Genomic DNA, 15,835 nt, shown 5'->3' with positions numbered 1-15,835 from the left:
GTAGTGTCCTTGAGACCCTTCGGGAAAAGGAGAGGGCGGATCCTATCGAGCGGTTCCCTGAGCAGACTGTCAAAGCCATTTGGCAGAATGCCTCATCGCCAGAACTTTCCAACAAGCACCAAGACATGGCTTGGCTGGTGGTGAAAAGGGCTCTGCCTGTGAGATCCTTTATGCACGCCCGGACTCTCAGCCGCACCGCACCCTGCCCTCGAAGCGGCTGCGGGGGGGACGAGACTGTCACACACCTCCTTCTGGAATGTGCCTATGCAGAGGAAGTCTGGAGAGGAATGCAGTGGTGTTTGTCAAGTTTCGTCCCGAACAGCGCTGTGACGCGGGACTCCGTGCTCTTCGGCCTGTTCCCCCGGACACACAACGAGACGAACATCAACTGTGCCTGGAGGATCATCAACTCGGTGAAGGACGCTCTCTGGGTGGTCCGAAACCTGTTGATCTTCCAGCTGAAGGAGTTGACCCCGACTGAGTGTTGCAGACTGGCACATTCCAAGGTCCAGGACTACATGTTGAGGGACGCGCTGAAGCTTGGGGCAGCTGCCGCCAAGGCGCGGTGGGGAAAGACCACTGTGTAACATCTGCCTGCCTAAAGAAGAACAGGGGGCCCACGCAGTCATTTGGGCTCTGTTGACGCCTCAGCTAAATATGTAATGGCACAGACCTGTAAATAGGAATGATTACTCTGTCTCTGTATACCAAGAAATGGAATGTTTACGGATGTATGGCATGACCAATTGTACAGATCATCAAAATATTTTATGAATAAAGTATATTCTTGAAATTAAAAAAAAAGATGGCTCTGCTGACCCCTCAGCAGAATACCTCGATGGTCAATGTACAGACTTGTACATACGAATGATTAATTCTGATCTATGTATGTAAAGAAATGGAATGTATATGTATGTATGGCATCACCATTTGTATAGATATCAAAATAATTTTATGAGTAAAGTATATTTTTGAAATAATAAAAAAAGATGTCTTGTTAAACCTTCGTAAAATAATTTGACCGCACTTGTCTACAGTTCCCTATTTTGGGCCCTCAAAAGATATGAAGAACTGAGATGAATGTTGGTGGTGCACTGGTGGTGGAAAATTCTGACAGAAATAGGGGAAGCATCGAGGCCTATTATGTCTCTCCCAGTCCTGGGGCCCAAATGACAGTGTTGGGGAATGAATGAGGTTTTATGATGAAAGGGGACAACAACAGAGAAATTCAACAAGCCCGATCTTACCAGATGTCTGGTTTGTCCTCTTCATTATTGTACTCAGAATTTCCTTCGCCATGTTTGCATGTCTGTTCACTATCTCTGTAACATGATCCCAGAAATTCATATCGAAGAAATCTGCCAAGAACTGCTGCCTAGGGATGCACTGTTGGGTTTTATTGTCACGAGAAGCTATTATTACTCCATTGACTGTTGCAGTGCTTGTAACCTCAGGAAACTCCTTCATTCCAGAAACAATTGTGTAAATCCCAGTGTGTACATTAGTCTCTATAAAGCAAACAATAAAAGCAGGGAGTTACTCAATACCAACATAAACATCATATTAATGTACCTGGGCCACAAAACCAGAATCACATCACTAATGTGAGACATTTCCCTCAAAATTACTTTCAACATGTTATATCTGTAAAGGTCAGGCTGAAAACCATTACACACACTTCCAGCTGGTCAAAGTGAGGCCCATCCACACAGTGACAATCTCCAATAACCCACCAAATTATAACACTGTCAGAATCCTGTCTGACATAATCAACAGAATCAGATTCAACTGGGTCAGAATTAGCTGCTGCAGCCTCTCAGAACCGGGAGTAAACACAGAATCAGGGTCACTCAGAATCAGTGGAGTCAGTGTGGACATGGAGAGGCTGGAACACAATCCAGAATTCGGATATGAAACAGAGATCACTAACCTGGAACAGGAACCTGGGACAGACGTAGTGTATCACTAACCTGGAACAATATCCCAGGATAACTTGAAGAAGGATATTGAGGTGACTCTACAGGCCAGGAAACATCTGAAGTGAGAAATTCAGGATAACCCAGGGGCAGGTCTGTGGTTTATCACCATAACCAGGAAAGGTGTGGGGTGAGTGAATCCAGATTGAAATGAAGAGAAACAGGAATATTTTGGGAGGATGAAGTGTGAGACCGTGGGGGACAGTCACTGTGTGAACAGTCTCTCTGTCAAACAGGGAGATGGACAATCCAGAGCAGGATCCTCACTGTCCTTCACTGAGCTTTTTAATCAGCCCTTTATACACGGCCAGTAGGATGTTGGTGTCTGAGATAACCCGGCCTATTCAACCATGAGGGCATCAAAGCTGAGCATGGGCTGGGTTAAACATGGAGTCTCCTTCTCCTCCCCGCAGTGTTTACAAGACTTTAGACCAGGAATGATGAAGCTGTCTGGCTTCTCCCAATCGATGTGAAAATTAAACTTGTCCATTGGAACCATTTCCCATTTGCTCGGAACTTCTCTGATCTCGGGGTTTCTACATCCTGCTGTCAGGAGACCTGGACACAAATCCCATCAGAGTCTCCCAGACTGTGCTGCCTTCAATGTGTAAAAGATCAGGCTGGCTGTATAACAGGCGGCTGGTCAAACATCCCCCATTTCAAACTCTCCCCAAGAGATTCACATTCACCCCAGACACAGAGAGAGAGAGAGAGAGAATGGAAAGCTGAATTCTGTACTTACCGGGAGAGACCCGGGAAAGACACAGGGAGATGGAGAGAAGGATCAGCAACATTCTGGGAATCCACTCTCCCTATTCCCATCAGGGATTGGGGAAAAAACAGAGGGGACAACTGCTATTGAGAGTCTGGAAGAACAAAACACTTTCTCTGACTCCACTCCATGTCAATGCTGAGCTGCAGATCATTTCCTGAACTTCAAGCTGCAGAAGCAGAGAGTCAATGATTGGTCCCAGTCTCAGTAAAATACCCAATAAAGAGATGAACAGATTCCTGTCACCAGTTCCCAGGAGGATCACACTCAGACAGGTTGAGTTACCCGCAGTGAAACAGAAACTGTCAGAATTGGATCCCCCCCCCCACCCCCGGCAGGAATCAGGGTGTGGTCTTTGTATTTAAACAGCCCTGCCCCAATGGGAAAGTCTCTCAGGTCTTTTTTTTTAATTACAAAAATATACTTTATTCATAAAATAATTTGATGATCTGTACAGTTGGACATGCCATACATATGTAAACATTCCACTTCTTCACATACCGAAACAGAGTAATCATTCCTATTTACAGGTCTGTACGATTACATTTTGAGCTGAGGTGTCAGCAGAGCCCAAATGACTGCGCGGGCCCCCTGTTCTTCGTTAGGCAGGCAGATGTTACACGGTGGTCTTTCCCCACCGCGCCTTGGCGGCAGCTGCCCCAAGCTTCAGCGCGTCCCTCAACACGTAGTCCTGGACCATGGAATGTGCCAGTCTGCAACACTCAGTCGGGGTCAACTCCTTCAGCTGGAAGATCAACAGGTTTCGGACCACCCAGAGAGCGTCCTTCACCGAGTTGATGATCCTCCAGGCACAGTTGATGTTCGTCTCGGTGTGCGTCCCGGGGAACAGGCCGTAGAGCACAGAGTCCTGTGTCACGGCGCTGTTCGGGACGAACCTTGACAAACACCACTGCATTCCTCTCCAGACTTCCTCTGCATAGGCACATTCCAGAAGGAGGTGTGTGACAGTCTCGTCCCCCCCGCAGCCGCTTCGAGGGCAGCGTGCGGTGCGGTTGAAAGTCCGGGCGTGCATAAAGGATCTCACAGGCAGAGCCCTTCTCACCACCAGCCAAGTCATGTCTTGGTGCTTGTTGGAAAGTTCTGGCGATGAGGAATTCTGCCAAATGGCTTTGACAGTCTGCTCAGGGAACCGCTCGATAGGATCCGCCCTCTCCTTTTCCCGAAGGGTCTCAAGGACACTACATGCTGACCACTTCCTGATGAACTTGTGGTCAAAGGTGTTTTTCTTCATAAATTTCTCCACGAAGGACAGGTGATACGGAACGGTCCAACTACTCGGAGCGTTCCGCGGCAGCGAGGCCAGGCCCATCCTTCGCAACACCGGGGACAGGTAGAACCTCAGTACGTAGTGACACTTGGTGTTTGCGTACCGGGGATCCACACACAGCTTGATGCAGCCACACACAAAGGTGGCCATCAGGGTGAGGGTGGCATTGGGTGTATTTTTTCCCCCGTTGCCCAGATCTTTATATATCGAGTCCCTTTGGACCCGGTCCATCTTTGACCTCCATATAAACTGGAAGATGGCCCGGGTGACTGCAGCAGCACGGGTTCTGGGAATAGGCCAGACCTGTGCCACATATAACAGCAATGACAGTGCCTCACACCTGATGACCAGGTTTTTTCCCGCGATGGAGAGCGACCGTAGCTTCCATCTGCCCAGTTTCTGCCTCCCTTTGCTGATACGCTCCTCCCAAGACTTGGCGCACGCCCCAGCCCCCCCGAACCAAATACCCAGCACCTTCAGGTGGTTGGTCCTGATGGTGAAGGGGATCGAGGATTGGTCAGCTCATTTCCCGAAGAGCATGGCCTCGCTCTTGCCTCGGTTTACCTTGGCCCCCGAGGCCCGTTCGAACTGGTCACATATGCACATGAGTCTGCGCACGGACAGCGGATCCGAGCAGAAAACGGCTACGTCATCCATGTACAGGGAGGCCTTAACCTGCAGGCCCCCGCTGCCAGGAATATTCACCCCTCTCAGGCTCGCATCCTTCCTGATGGACTCGGCAAATGGCTCTATGCAGCACACAAACAAGGCAGGAGAGAGAGGGCAGCCCTGCCTGACTCCAGATCTGACTGGGAAGCTATCTGATTCCCACCCGTTGATTGAGACTGCACTGACAATGTTGGTGTAGAGCAGTCTGATCCAATTGCAGATTCCCTCCCCAAAGCCCATTTTGGAGAGAACATCTCTCATATACCTGTGTGATATCCTGTCAAAGGCTTTCTCCTGATCCAGGCTGATCAGGCAGGTGTCCAACCCTCTGTCCTGCACGTAGGATTGCTAGACTCTCAGTGATCTTCCTGCCCCGCACAGCACAGGTTTGGTCAGGGTGAATCACCGACCCCAGAGCAGACCTGACCCGGTTGGCGATTACCTTTGACAGAATTTTGTAATCCGCATCAGGTCGCGGTTTCATTGTCTCAGGGATTTACAAGGATGGCTGCGTGTTTTGGAAGTAAGGAATTGGATACCTTTTGTGAACCCTGTTTGTGTAGCTGTAAGCTCCAGCACACTGCAGACAAACCCAAACTGAGGGTTGTTTAATGGGAAGCTGATTGAAACTGGCCATTAGTTCCCAAACTAAAGTATATCCCAGTGAAAGGGAAGGACTGTGGGAGAAGGGGTCCACCTGCTATGGGTGTGTAAGGAAATAAGGGAGGCTGTCCAATTAAAAGAGAAGGCATACAACATGGCAAAGACCAGCGGGAGACTAGAAGCTTGAGAAAACTTTAAAGGTTGACAGAAAGCCGCAAAAAGCTATAAAGAAATGTCAGATAGATGATGAGAGTAAACTAACTCAGAATGTAAAGATAGATGGCAAAGGTTTCTGCAAATATATACAAATATATAAAATGAAAAAGATTGGCTAAGGTAAACATTGGTCCTTCAGAGGATGAGAAGGGTATTTGGAAATGGGATATGAGGAAATGGCTGGTGCATTGAACAGATCTTGTATTTTGTGCCAGTTTTCACAGTGGAGGACAGGAATAACATGCCAGTAGCTGACAAGGAGATGAAGGTAGGTGAGGACCTGGAAACAATCATTACCATGAAAGAGGCAGTGTGGGCAAGCTCATGGAGGTAAAGGTAGACAAGTCTCCTGGCCCTGACTGAGTACATCCCATTGTACGAAAAGAGATGACGGGAGAAATAACAAATGCACTTGTGGTAACTTTACAAAATTGGCTGGACTCTGGGGCAATTCCAACAATTCAGTAAACAACAAAAACACGGTTTTAAAAAGGAGGTAGACAATAGATGGGGAATTATAGGCTGGTTAGGTTAACCTCTGTAGTGGGGAAAATATTTGCATCTGTTATCAAGAAAGAAATAGCAAGACATCCAGATAGAAATTGTCCCATTGGACAGATGCAGCATGGATTCATAAAAGGCAGGTTGTGCTTTAACTAACCAACTGGAATTCTCTGAAGGCATTAAGAACACAGTGAACAATGGGGACCCAGTAGATGTGGTGTATCTAGATTTCCAAATGGCATTCGACAAAGTGCCACACAAAAGGCTGCTTCATCAGAAAAGGATGCAATGCGTTATGGTTAATGTATCAGCATGGATAGAGGATTGGTTAACTAATAGGAAGCAAAGAATGTGCGTAAATAAGGGCTTTTCTGGTTGGCAATCAGTAACTAGTAGTATGTCTCAGGAACCAGTATTGGAAATGCAATTGTTCACAATTTACATAGATGTTTTGGAATTGGGGACCATGTGTAGTGTATCAAAGTTTGCTGATGACTATGACTGGTAGAGCAAAGTGTGCAGAGGACTGTGAAACTTTGCAGAGGGAAACAGATATATTCAGTGAGTGGGCAAAGGTCTGGCAGATGGAGTACAATGTTAATAAATGTGAAGTCATCCATTTTGATAGGAGTAACAGTAAAAAGGATTATTACTTGAATGGTAAAAAAAATTCTGTCTTCATTGCTAAAGGGATTTAGCAATTTAAAGGGATTGGGTTTAAAAGCAGGGAGGTTATGTTGCAGCTGTATGGGGTGCTGGTGAGATCAGACCTGGCGTACTGTGTGCAGTTTTGGTCTCCTTACTTGAGAAAGGACGTACTGGCACTGGAGGGGATACGGAGGAAGTTGACTAGGTTGATTCTGGAATTGAGGGGGTCGGCTTATGAGGAGAGACTGAGTAGACTGGGATAATATACTTTGGAATTTAGAAGAATAAGTGGGGATCTTATAGAAACATATAAAATTATGAACGGAATCGATAAGTTAGAAGTAGAGAGGACGTTTCCATTGGTGGGTGAAATGAGGACAAGAGGGCACAGATTAGGAGGAGCAGATTTAGGTCTGAATTGAGAGGGAACTTTTTCATCCAGAGGGTTGTGAATCTATGGAATTCCCTGCCCAGTGAAGTAGATTAGATTACTTACAGTGTGGAAACAGGCCCTTCGGCCCAACAAGTCCACACTGACCCACCGAAGTGCAACCCACCCAGACCCATTCCCCTAACACTAGGGGCAATTTAACGTGGCCAATTCACCTAACCTGCACATTTTTGGACTGTGGGAAGAAACCAGAGCACCTGGAGGAAACCCACGCAGACACAGGGAGAATGTGCAAACTCCACACAGTCGCCTGAGACGGGAATTGAACCCAGATCTCTGGCGCTGTGAGGCAGCAGTGCTAACCACTGTGCTACCGTTGAGGCTTCCTGATTAAATGTTTTTAAAGCTAAGATAGATATGTTTTTGAACAGTAAAAGAATAAATGATTATAGTGAGAGGGTGGGGAGTGGAGCTGAGGCCATGGAAAGATTAGCCATGATCTTATTGAAGGGTGGATCAGGCTCAAAGGGCCAGTGGCCTACTCCTGCTCCTAGTTCTTATGTTTGTAAGTTCAAAGACAGAGCTCCTCTGCCTGCCAACAATAATGTGATTGGTTGTCAGGTAATTGAAGTGTTTGAAGTGGGTTTTTTAAATCCTTTAAAATGATTATGATGTCTGTAGGAATAGTGGCAAATGATTTCCAACCTGTCATCCCCTGTGAGTCATGACAATGTGAAAACAGAACCCCACATTCATACTGAAATAACCATAATCATATGTTACCAAAACCCACCATTTACACTTGTCCTTCCTGTTTGCTGTGTCCTCTACCCTCAGGCGCACACACACACACACACACACACACACAGACACGCATTCACACTCACACTCTCTCACACACATACACACAGACACATACACACTCGAACACATCTCTCTCTCTCTAAAATATACACACAAACACACACTCCCTCTGCAGGCAGATAGTTTGCCTTCTCTTCAGTAACGTGCTCCTGTTGAACACACTGTTGTGTTGTGTCCTCGAGACATGATGTTAGAACAGGTGAGGTGAGTGTTGCAGAACTGTGAGAAAGCACAGCTACTGACGGGACACAGGTACACACAGCATTGACAGCTGCCTTTAGAATTACAAAAATGCCAAGATCAACAAAGCAAGCCACAGTTAATGTACCTGATGGAACAATGTGGTGCAGCTATTCCCTAACATCTCCTGTTAAATGGCAGGGAAATATGAAGCTAAATTGGAGATGTTAGCAGGAGAGAATTGTAAAGAGTCCGCTGACATGTCTGTACTCTGGGAACGGGATTTTAACACCTTGATTATACCCTTCACCATGTGACATGTCAATACCCTGATCGCCCTCTCACGTGACATGTTGTAGAGTCTTACCTATTGAAAGGCAAATATCTTGATGTGAAATCCAATTTCCATGTAAAGATCTTAGCAAGATCAAACTTGACAAAATTTTGTGAGACATCAGAAAAAAAATTCATAAAAAGTCTTGTTTATTTCTGGATATTGTAACATTAGTTCAATTTCATTAAGAAGAGCAATTAAATTAAATTCATTCAAAAAGTCAGATAGTCAGCCTAAAACTTTACAACCAATTGCAACATCAGCTCCATTTCAATATTGAAATGGACAAACTCTCCGTTCTGGAAGCTCCTTTCTGCTGGGGGTTGAATCTCCCTGGAAAGATGAGACTGGGTTCTGCTTCTGGATAAAGCAGCCTGAAGGTTTCTCAGTGAAAAACCAACATCAACTCAGGGAAATGTGCCCAAATTTTGAGACACATCCCATTGTTCGAGCAGCAGATCAGCAAAAGCTAATTTAAAGCTTGTTCAGAGCCAAACAGTATGTGACAGAAATCAGAATCATATGTTTAGACCACATTATGATCTGGAATCACTTTCCCCTGAGCTACCTCACACTGCCAATGGAGATCAGGTGGTTAAACAAGATCCTGACACTGAAGTCCATCTAAAAGCTGAGCTGCCAGCTATCGATGCTCTGACCATGAATCACTGTGACAATGCGTAGTTCATGTCGTTCCAGTGTCTGAGGATCCAATCCTGAAGATCATGTTTTCATCTACTGTGATATGGAAAATGATTACAGTAAGATTCTGTCGCTATTACCTTCTGCGCGAGTTCACCGTCACTGTCCTGAGAGCAGTTTACATTCCACCCCATGTAGAAGTGAAGAGTGCACTTGATGAAGTATACAATGGCACAAACAGTCTTGGGACAGAATATTCCGAGGCCTTGTTCATCATAGCCAGTCCCTTCAACCAGGCCAACCTCACTAAAGTGCGACCAAAATACTGTCAACTTGCCTCTGAATATCCTTGGCCTTTGCTACACAGATATCAAAGATGCCGACCACACTAACCCCATTAACATTTTGGAAAATCAGATCACAGTGCTGTGCTCCTCTTCCTGGTTTACACATGAGCAGAAACTGAGGTGTGAGGACCCAGTGCAGAAAGTAGTGCAGGGTGGGGCTGAGGCAATGAAAGGGTTTCTATGGGACAGCTTAGAGTCAGTGGACTGGTCCACATTCAAAACATAAATGGCCAACCTAAAGGAATATGCCACCAGTGACAGACTTCGTTAGTAAGTGTGTAGAAGACTGCATGCCCAAGACATTAATCTGAATGTTCCCCAAGCAGACACCATGGATGACCCGGATGACCCACTCCCTGCTGAAGGCCAAGTCTCAGGCTTAGAGGCCTATCCAGGAAATGTAGGTACGACTTTCATAATGCCATCAGAGATGTCAAGAGGCAAAACCAAACAAAGCTTTCAACCCATACCAACCGTACAGACACCCATTGTTAATGGCAATGATTGCACGACATAATGGGCTACAAAGTAAAGTTGAACAGAATCACATGCAATACTACATTGCTCACTTGAACAGGTGGCCAGTGAGGTGTTGTCCCTATCTCAACAGCCTCGGATCCATCTGTACCCTTCAGCCTTCTTGAGAGTGAACCCACGGAAAGCGACTAGCCTGGATGGATTCTCTGGTACGGCATTTGGATTCTGTGCAGACCAGTTGGTGGGAGTATCCGCAGACAGCTTTAATCTCTCTGTGCTGTAATCTGAAGTCGCCACCTGCTTCCAGGAGATCACTACATCCAGGTGCTAAAGAAAGGCCATGCAGTGTGCCTCAATAACCTCTGCCCAGTGGTTCTGACTTCCATAATTAAGAAGTGCTTTGAGAGCTAGTCATAGCTCACATTAACTCCCGCCTACCAAGTTACCTCAATCTTCTGTAAATTACCGACCAGCACAACAGGTCCACAGAAGCTACCATCTCCCTGGCTGTGCACTCATCCCAGGAATGTCTGGATAACAAGGATATCTATGTCAGCCTCCTAGTTTTTGACTACAGTTCCATGTTCAACCTGATAATTCCAAACAAACTCATCTCTAAGCTCCGTGACCTCGGTCTTGGCTCCCTGGTCTGTAACTGGATCCTTCACTTCCTGACCCATAGACCACAATCAATAAGAACAGGTAACAACATCTCTTCCACCATAATCCTCAATGCTGATGCCCCACAAGGCTGCATATTCAGCCTCCTTCTGCTCTCCGTACACGCTCATGATTATGTGGCCCAATTCCATTCACAACCGCAGTTGTAGGTCGGATCTCAAACAATGATCAGACAGAATTCAGGAAATAGATTGTATGCTGAGCAGCAAGGTGTAAAGACAATAATGTCTTCATCAATGTCAGCAAAACTAAGGGGCTGGTCATTGACTCCAGAAAGCAGAGTGGAGGGCACATCCCTGTCTATATCAGTGGGGCTGAGCTGGAGGTGGGAGAGAGTGTCAAGTTTCTGGGAGTGATGATCATCAACAATCTGTCCTAACTCAACCACTTCAACGCAATGGTCAAGAAAGCACGACAACATCTCTACTTCCTCACAATGGCTTAGAAAATTCAATATGTCCACAAGGACCCTTACCAAATTTTATAGATGTACCACAGAAACTGAGCAATTTGCTAACACAACCCAGTCTATCAAACAAACCAGCCTTCCATCCATTGACTCCATCTATACTTCCCACTGCCTCTGGAAAGCAATCAACACAAGCTAGGACCCCTCTCACCCTGGCTGTACTGTTTTACATTCTTTTCCATTGGGCAGAAGATATAAAAGTTTGAATACACGGATAGAGGGTCTGCATGAGTGTGTGTGTGTGTGTGTGTATATATGTAGTGGGGTCACCTGTAGTATGACATGAACCTGGTTGAGGCCATCCCCATGGGTACTGACCTTGGCTATTAGCCTCTGCTTGGCCACTTTGTGTTGTTGCCTGTCCCGAAGTCCGCCTTGGAGCACGGTGACGCTAAGACTCAAGGCAGGATGTCCCTGACTGCTGAAGTTCTCTCCAACTGTAAGAGACCATGCCTGTCTGATGATTGTTGTGTATTCATCCGTTGTCGTCGCGTCTGCTTGGTCTCACCAATGTACCATGCCTCGGGGCATCCTTGTCTGCAGCACATGAGATAGACAATGTTGGCTGAGTCACATGAGTACTTGCCACGTACATGGAGGTTGGTAGCTTCACGGTAATGGTGGTATCTATGTTGACACTCTGACATGTCTTGCAGTGGTTGAAGTGATAGGATTGTATGGTGTTGTGGTCGATGTTGTCCTGCAAGACCGGACAGTTTGCTGCAAATAATCGTCTGTATAAGGTTTGGCGGTTGTTTAAAGGCAAAAAGTGGAGGTGTAGGGGAGGTCTTGGCAAGATGCCCATCCCCATTGATCATATGTTGCAGGCTGCAATGAACATGTTGTTGTCTTTTGGCTTTGGGGTTTGGTACCCATGAGGATGGCCTCAACTGGGACCTTGGGATCATGTCACACTACAGGTGACCCCACTACATACACTCACGTAAGCACACATACACACACACTCTTACATACACACACATTCACACAGACTCTCTCTCATACACACCATCTCTCTCATACATACACACACATACACACATACACATACATGCACCCTCTCACAGAGTTATACTCCAACACACCTACACACACACTTTACTGAGCTTTCACACACACAAACACACATTCTCTCACACGCACACAACTGCATGCGCACTATCTCTCTCTGTCTCTCTCAGATGCACACACACATCCATATAAGTCTATGATGTGAATTTGTCTTTGCAGAATTATATTTGCAGATACACTATTTTGCTCAAAAAATGCACAATTTGCAGGCAGTCAATAAATGTAATATTTTGTAAATTGCATTTTAGAGATAGGAAGAGTCTGACTCAAGATTGGGATACAGACAGACTCTAACTTCTCACATTAAATGCATTGTCTGGGCTGTGATGTCAACATTTGTAATAAAACCTTAAGTTATCTTGAGAAGGTGACTTAAAAGAAGTTCTGGGATTTACATATTAACGAACCAAAACCTGCATTTTAAAAGATGAAATACTTAACAATCCCAGGTTTGTTCAATATGTCACTGTATGACACTGTAATCTTTTGCTATAAATTCTGTGTCTTATGATCTTATACTCCACAAACACGCGATGAAGGAACAGCGCTCTGAAAGCTAGTGATTCCAAATAAACCTGTTGGACTATAACCTGGTGTTGTGTGATTTGTAACTTTGTTCACTCCAGTCCAACACTGGCTCCTCCACATCATCCTGAAAGATAGGGAGTCGTACATTTAAAACAAAGATTAAGTACATTTTTTTCTCTGTTGGGTCACGAGAAATTGGAACTCTCTTCCTGAAAAATGCAGAGAAAATGTTTCCTTGAATATTGATAAGACAAAGGCAAATAGATTCTTAGGGATAGAGGAAATTTTCCAGATTTTGAGCAAAAACTCTATTGTTTTTAATGTTAAAAAGAAGGAGGTGACAATGACCTGGTGCTGAGCTTGTGAGTGAGCACACACACAAAAGCACATCAGCATCCTGAAGTCCTGTGATGGAGGATGGAGTGATCATAGATTCTGATTAAAGGAGGTGGAGATTGGTCAGTGTCCTGTCTATTGTGTGCAATGTCTCAAAGGCAGAGTCTGCTAACACTCACATTGCTTCCCACACTTAGCACTTTCAGTGGCTGTCTCTGTGAGTTTGGGACATCTGAGCAATGTAAATCCTGGAAAGGCCATATTTGCTGACACCTGGGCATGTGCATTGTGACACAGTGAGTTCCAGGGGGTGGTGAGAGTAATTGGGAGGGTGTTCAGTTATGGGGACGGGGTCAGTGAGAGTAATGGGGATGTGGTCAGTGTTAGTGATAGGGTTTCTATGTGAGTGATTGGTGGTGGTCAGTTTTGTATCTAGTCAGCAGTTGGAACTGGTTTAACTCCCTCTGTCCTTTCCTGGCTCACTGTCAAGATAAGTCAGTCAGAACCCTCCAGAGTCCCCACATATCCCTGAAAGTTAGAGACATTTACTAATGGTTCCTGATGGTGGGTAATGACCCTCCGATATTCAGTCTACTGGGCAGTTACCGCACAGTCAGTGTATTCTCACTTTCAGAAGTTCCAGTGTGTATCTTCCCATTTGTTCCCTTGAATTTGTCCTGATCAGTTGCTGTGGGCGAGTGTTTAATGGCAGGGATTGTGGAGAGACCAGACCTTCCGGGCAGTGGCACTGCTTCCTAGGAAGGTTTCACTGACCCAATGATCCTGTCAATTTTCTCTGGAATTTTCTGATCACGAATTCCGGGCTGTGTCCAGAGTAGGAGAGAAGGAGATGCAGGAAGAGGCCACTCAGCCCCTGAAGTCATTCTAGTGTTGGATACGATCACAGCTGATCTGACTGAGGCCTCAGCTCCACTTTGTGATCAGCCACATGATCAGATTGAAGTTGCAGCGTCAATCAGCCCAGCACAATTCAACCTTCCTGGGTAATTACAGAGAGTGTGTGTGTTTTGTGCCAGGATTTCCAATGGGAGCGTGGGATGAAGATTTCCTTACTCTGGGAGGATGGGATTGTTGTATGTTTGATTCATTTCTGAGGCATCAGCAAGTTTGAACAAGAAATGGTTTGTTACAATTTGAGGAGCTGTCCCCAGCCTTACACAAGGCCCAGTCTCTCCATGGTGCTTCTCTCAAGTCTTTCTCTCTCTCTCTCTCTCTCTCTATGTCTCTTGTGGTCTCATATCACCACAATGGGAGATGCTCCTCATATTGTCACAGACAGTGACTCGTTGACACCTTTTGCCACTAGGCAGGGATTTTCTTTACTCAAAACACCTTTGCTAATTAGTCAAAAGGAAGTAAGAAAAGACCTGGGGCCTTGTCAGAGGCCTTGGCTGGTAGAATATTTCCCTCTGTCTTTAACAAAGATGTTGCTGATGTTATACTGCCAGAGAAGGTCAGTGAGACACAGGCTAGACCGAAAGTTGAAAAAGTTAAATTAGTAAAGAATTTATGTTCAGAAATGCTCAGGACTTAATATGCTGCATCCAAGGTTCTTGAGGGAAATAAAGTTGGAAATTGCAGAGGCTCTGAACACAATTTCTGAATCTCTATGGAGACAAAGCAATGCTGGTAGACTGTAGATTTTTATATATATTACTCCAGAGCCACAGAGAAACAGAATTTTTTATGGAGGAAAAGGAGACCATTCAGCCCATCTTGCTTACACTGTGTCTCTGTGCATTTTAACTTAGTGCTAATCTTCTGTCATTTCCCCAAAGCCCCGCACATCATTTCCATTTAAATGCCTCAATTGAATCTTACTGCTCCACATTTCCAAAAAACACATTCCATTCCCGAATGATTTGTTGTGTGTAAAAAAAAATTCACTCACCTCGCATTTGCTTCTTTTGCAAAATCACTTTAAAACCGTGCCCTTTGGGTCTTGATTCATTTGGATTTGGAAACAGATTCTTCCTACTCATTCCCTTCTGAACCCTCATGATTTTCTAATCTCTGATCATATCTCTTCTTAACCTTCTCCTCTCTATGGGAAAGAGTCTCAACTTCCCCAATTTTTCCTTATAGCTAGCCAGAATATAAAACAAAGAATTACTAAATGATTAATTAGGAGAGAAAAATTACAGAATGAGAGAAAGTCAGCCAAAAATATGAAACCAAATAAGAAAAGTTGTTGGATGTTTAAAAGAAATTTAACTTTGGTTCTTTTGAAAATGAATCTGGGGAATTTGTAATGGAGGATAAGGAGATAGCAGATGAATTGAACAGATATTTGACATCAGTCTTCACTAGAGAAGATATAAGTAGCATCTCAGACTTATCTGTAAATCAGGAATTGAAAGGGAAGGAAGAACACAAGAAAATTACAGTTGGCTGGGCATAAAGTTACTGAGTCATACAGCACGGGAACAAACCCTTTGCTCCAATCAATCCACATTGACCATGTTCCCAAATCTAAACTGGTCGCACAAGCATATGCTTGACCCACATCCCTCTAAATCTTTCCTATTCATGAATTGATCTAAATGTCTTTTAAATGTTGTAAATGTATCTACATCCATCACTTTCTCTGGCAGTTCATTCCACATCTGAACTGAGTCAAAAGGATGCCCCTCATGTCCATTTAAAATCTTTCCCCTTCCTCAAAAATATACCCTCTAGTTTTGAACACCCCTAGCCTAAGGAAAAGACCCTTGTCATTCACCTTATTTCATGCCCCTCATGATTTTCTAAACCTCAAAAAGGTTACACCTCAACTCCTATGCTCCAGGGAAAAATATCTCATACTTTCCATTATATT

General features: G+C 44.9%; 1 protein-coding gene across 5 annotated transcripts in view; it reads right to left on the bottom strand.

Moving 5' to 3' along the window:
- Nucleotides 1-15,835, bottom strand: part of LOC122547123 (class I histocompatibility antigen, F10 alpha chain-like) — a 929,735-nt gene that overhangs the window by 15,801 nt on the left and 898,099 nt on the right. For 2 of the 5 annotated variants that reach the window (XM_087979627.1, XM_087979623.1), the window contains exons 1-2: nucleotides 2,719-2,910; nucleotides 1,248-1,508 (exon numbers count right to left, since the gene is read on the bottom strand). In XM_087979627.1, the coding sequence (XP_087835753.1) occupies nucleotides 1,248-1,508; nucleotides 2,719-2,770 (313 nt within the window). In that variant the 5' untranslated portion in view covers nucleotides 2,771-2,910. Of the gene's footprint in view, nucleotides 1-1,247; nucleotides 1,509-1,970; nucleotides 2,116-2,718; nucleotides 2,911-15,835 lie in introns of those variants that run through there. The other 3 variants (XM_087979626.1, XM_087979625.1, XM_087979624.1) reach the window with 3 other exon arrangements.

Source organism: Chiloscyllium plagiosum, unplaced genomic scaffold (assembly GCF_037043375.1).
Source record: "Chiloscyllium plagiosum isolate Xiang-an unplaced genomic scaffold, Cpla_swu_hap1 HiC_scaffold_35, whole genome shotgun sequence".
In the NCBI taxonomy this organism is placed as follows: domain Eukaryota; kingdom Metazoa; phylum Chordata; class Chondrichthyes; order Orectolobiformes; family Hemiscylliidae; genus Chiloscyllium; species Chiloscyllium plagiosum.
Note: the sequence above shows the minus strand (reverse complement) of the source record. Positions and strands in the feature narration are given on the sequence as shown.